Source organism: Lucilia sericata, unplaced genomic scaffold, assembly GCF_015586225.1.
Source record: "Lucilia sericata isolate MDLA Ls3-8-SP2 unplaced genomic scaffold, ASM1558622v1 Contig006155F_arrow, whole genome shotgun sequence".
NCBI lineage: Eukaryota > Metazoa > Arthropoda > Insecta > Diptera > Calliphoridae > Lucilia > Lucilia sericata.
This window is the reverse complement of record NW_023997693.1, coordinates 13887-18936: the sequence shown is the minus strand read 5'-3', so window position 1 is coordinate 18936 and position 5050 is coordinate 13887. Positions and strand designations below refer to the sequence as shown.

General features: G+C 28.8%; 1 protein-coding gene across 1 annotated transcript; it reads left to right on the top strand.

Annotated features, from left to right (window-relative positions):
• Window positions 1-1880: 1880 nt before the first annotated feature.
• LOC119615601 (conserved oligomeric Golgi complex subunit 7-like) lies at window positions 1881-4753 on the top strand. The gene is given in 3 exon segments (XM_037971608.1): window positions 1881-2462; window positions 2803-3664; window positions 3667-4753. Coding segments are annotated over 3 exon segments (2277 nt in total). The 5' UTR covers window positions 1881-1979; the 3' UTR covers window positions 4599-4753.
• Window positions 4754-5050: the final 297 nt, after the last annotated feature.

The window sequence follows — 5050 nt, the reverse complement described above, 5'->3', positions numbered from 1 at the left end:
ATTGAAACTTTTCTATAAAAATAAAAAATTTATCGAAACCTTTCTATAAAAATAGAAAATTTATCGAAACCTTTCTATAAAAATAGAAAATTTATCGAAACCTTTCTATAAAAATAGAAAATTTATCGAAAATTTTCTATAAAAATAGAAAATTTATCGAAAATTTTCTATAAAAATAGAAAACTTATCGAAAATTTTCTATAAAAATAGAAAACTTATCGAAAATTTTCTATAAAAATAGAAAACTTATCGAAAATTTTCTATAAAAATAGACAACTTATCGAAAATTTTCAATAAAAATAGACAACTTATCGAAAATTTTCAATAAAAATAGAACATTTATAGACAATTTCCTATAAAAATAGAAAATTTATCGAAAATTTCTATAAAAATAGAAAATTTATAGACAATTTTCTATAAAATTTTGTACAAAAATAATAAGTTTATAGAAAATTTTCTATAAAAATCGAAAAATAGTAAATTTTTTTCATAAATATATCTCACATTTTTAAAAATAGGAAATTAATCGATAAATTTTTATAAAAACAGTATAAATTTTCAATAAAAATAGCAAATTTGTCGATAATTTTCTATAAAAATCGAATAATAGTAAATTTATTGCAAATTTTGATTAAAACAGTTAATATATCCACAATTTTCTATAAAAATAGTAAATTTTATCGATAATTTTCTATAGAAATAGTAAATTTATAGAAATTTTCCATAAAAATAATAAATATATCGAAAATTTTCTATATGAAGTGAAAATTTATCGAAAAATAATATAAAAATTTAAAATTTATCAAAAATTTTCTAGAAAAATAAAATATTTTTTAAAAACTTGTGTATTTATCGAAATTTTCTAGAAAATTTGTGAATTTATCGAAAAATTGTATAAAAATAATAAATTTATCGAAAATATTCTATAAAAATAGTAAATTTATCGATAATTTCTATATGTATAGAAAATTTTCCTAAATTTTCTATAAATACAGATGATTTATCGATCATTTCTAAAAGTAGAGAAAATTTATCGATAATCTTCTATAAATATATAGAAAATTTTCTATCAATATCGAATATTTATGAAACATTTTCTAGAAAAACAAAATTTATCGAAAATTGTCCATAAAAAGGAATACTTATTGATAATTTTCTAAAAAAAAATCTTTTCGATAATTTTCTATAAAAATAAAAAATTTTTTGAAAGTTTAAAAAAAAAAATAAAATTCAACGACATTTTTCCATAATTATTGTTTATTTTGTAATCTTTCTAGCTTCGGCTAGCGAATCCATCCGATTTTATACGAGATTTATTTGGAAAATATAAAATCAAACTAATAAACCATCAAAATCCCTGCAGGTATGTATGTCTATATCTGAAAAAGTATTTCGGAAATATTAAAAATTTTCCCTTTTAGGAACTAATTTGCTTAAATTTTAATCGCAAAATGAATAATTATGCGAAACTGCAACCAAAATATGCAACAACTTCAAAAATCCCTGCCATTGATGTACAATATTCGTCAACTTGTAAAAAACCTGAAACATTTTAAACTTTAACAGATATTTGAAATTTTTCGCAAATAATTTTACGTTTGATTTTTTGAACTAATAAAAAAATATTCTTTAATAATAGAAATTCTTTAGAAATCTGCTAGGAACTGTGGAATATACCTGTGATTCTGTTCTTAACAGAATTTACCTGTGATTCTGTTCTTAACAGAATCATATTATATTAACAGGTTGTTGTCTAGGGTTTCTCGTATATAAAATAGTGATGTCAACTTATTTTATTACTATTAGTACATTCTTTTGTAAATACAACACTGTGTTGTTAACAGCTGTTGATGACGTTTTTATAGTGTTTTTAGAACAAAAGCAAAAAATTGAAAACAAAACTAATTCCAACATCATCAATTTGTTTTCACAACAAAATTTTCTTTTAAATGTTTTAATTGTAATAAATTTAAATAAAAATGGATATTTCTGCTTTATCCGAAGACAAATTTGATGCAGTCAATTGGATTAATGATAATTTTAAAAAATTCGCAGGGGATGATGTAAAAACTTCCAAAGCTGTGGAAACCAACACCGGTGGTGATACGGAGTTAGCAGTAGAATTTATTAACAATTATGTTTCCAAACTGCAATTGTACGTCCAACAAGTGAACTATGCCATCGAAGAGAGTAGTCAACAATTGGTGGCCAGTATGCCCCGAGTAGTTAAAGATGCTAAAAATCTCCACAATGATGTCAAGGAATTACAACAGCGAATGTTGATTATGCGTCAAGAAGTGGCCGCAGTGCAAGAGGAAACTGGTGAATGCATGGCTACGTTGGAACGTTTGAATACAATGCAAACAAAGTTGCAGACAGCAAAGGAGTCACTGCAAGAATCCGATGGTTGGGGTAATTTAATAGCCGAGTTGGAGGATAGTTTTGAGAGGAATGATTTGAAGGTAAGGATTTGGTAAATATTTTCAAAAATTAGGAAAATTTTCTTTAAAAATAGAAAATTAAAAGATATTTTTCTATAAAAGACATTTTAACGAAATTTTTTTATAAAAAGCAATAACTTATAGAATTTTTTCTATTAAAAGCAACAATTTATCGAAAAAATTCTATAAAAAGAAAATTTTTCAAACATTTTCTACAAAAGTCAAAATTTATCGATAAATTTTCTACAAAAAGGTAAAATTTATCGAAAATTTTCCTTAAAAAGAAAAAAATATATCGAACATTTTCCATATACATATACAAAAAATTTGTCGAAATTCTATTCCAAACATCCCTTTTCAGAGTGTTTGCGACAAAATATCAGCTTTACAAAAAAGTTTACAAGCCCAAGAGCAACTACCCGGCCATTCCGATCGCCACTCACAAGTTGAAGACTTCAAGAATCGTCTCGAAGCATTGGCCTCACCAAATGTTGTACAGTGCTTTGCCGAAGGAGGCATAGAGCAGGCTCAACGTTATGTCAGCATTTTTGCAGCAATACAAAGAAAACCCCAACTACTGCAATACTATCGTGCTGTACAGAAAACTGCTCTCCAGCAGCAATGGAAACAGACCTTGGAATTGCAAGCAACTGAAACGGCCAGTCAACAACAACATTTTCTTACTCTCTTCTATGATCAATTGCTGGAAAATTGTCAACGACAGGTGAAATGGTGTTCACAGGTATTCGAGGATGAAGATGCTCAACAGCAGCCATTTGTTTTGCTAGCTGAACTCTTGCCAGCCCTGCAACCTACGCGAGATAATCACATATTACAACTGCTAAAAACTTGCAATGAACGTTTGGATTTGCTGCAACTATTTGCCCAAGCAAATCATAATTTTGTTTTGCAATTGAATGCTTATATGGAACAGTCTTCGATTCATTTAAGCAAAGAGTTAAAACAGCAATTGGGTCTCTCCATCTATGAATATTTCCATAAATTCATACAGCAATATCCCAGGCTTGAAGAGACACAACTTTCTACTCAAGTGGATCGGGTTTTGACTACTCAGCCTCATGCCAGTGATGCTGTACGCCATTTGAAGGATATAACCAGTAAACTTTTCACTTGGTTACATGAATCCCTTAACAGATGTTCAAATATTACCAGTGATTTGGCCCTCTGCAAGCTGATCAATTTACTGGGTGGTATATTTAAACGTTAATGGAACAATTCTCTAAAACCCAAAGACAACTTTCTCTTAATTTGGGAAATTCTGCAAATAACCCCAACACTGATAGCAATTGGTCTATGTTGCAATATACACTGGCTTTGCTAGAATGTTTGGCTGATTTCCAGCAGAAATTACAAAAATTTGAGAAAACATTGCAGGAACGTTTAACAACTTTGGAGCTTAAATTAAAGGAAAATCAATTGTCCAATATAAATATTTATCAAACTTTTGAGTCGGCAGAACAGCAACGTATTCTAAACTCGATCGCCGAGTTTCAGCAAAAACGTTTGGAAACGAATCAAGATGCTAGCTCTGCTTCCGTGGGTATATTTGCCAATATATACGATGCTTTGAAAACACATTTTATTGAAACTCATGATATAACTCTAAACATACTTTTACAACCTTTGGATTCACATCTCTCGAAAATACAGCCACCAACAGAATTATCCCAGGGACATGTGCAGGATATGCCTGCCTTTAGTTTTGCCCCACAAGAAAGTATAACACAAATAGGCCAATATTTACTAACATTACCACAACATTTGGAACCTTTACTACTGTCACCTTCAACACTCCTCAAACAGGCCTTGGAAATGTGTCACATTAAATATTCCCAACCCATACCAAGTGCTGATATTTTACTATCTCTAGTAGTGGCTCAATGTTGTGTTTTATATCAATCACAAATTTTGCAAATCAAATCCCTAACAAGTTCAGCTTCTAAACAATTGTCCGTGGATATTGAATATCTGGCAAGTGTTGTAGATGAATTGGGTTTAACTCTTAATACTTCGCTTACCCAAATTCTAACTTTGCTAAAAGCATCTCCCGAAAACTATTTGGCTTTAAGTGCTGGCTGTGAACCACGTCTGGTAACGGCTGTTCGACAAATGCGCAATATTATATCAACGCAGTAAGTTGTTTACTTTTTACATTAGTAAAACTATTTTTACACATTTAAAAATATTTAAATTTTATACGTCTGCATATATTTTGCGTAGTTGAGTATATATGTAGACATTTCCATGAATATGTATTATGTTAGAATAAATATTATTACAGTGCATATTAATTCTATTTACAATTACAGTTATAGACACACATGTGTCTCTAAGGTGGCTATAAAAATGGTCAATTCTTGTCAACAAACAACAACAACATCCTACTTAAAAATGTTTTTAATTTTTGTACTCAATAAAAAAAATACGGAACAACGTAATAGAACAAAGTCTGCATTGTTTTAATGTGGGCTGGGGAATTATATTACAGCATAATAATGTGAACACACATGTTAAAAGGTTTTCTATAGAAATGAAACGCTAGCTCAAAATTTCCTATTGAAATCAATTGATAACTCAAGAGTTATTAC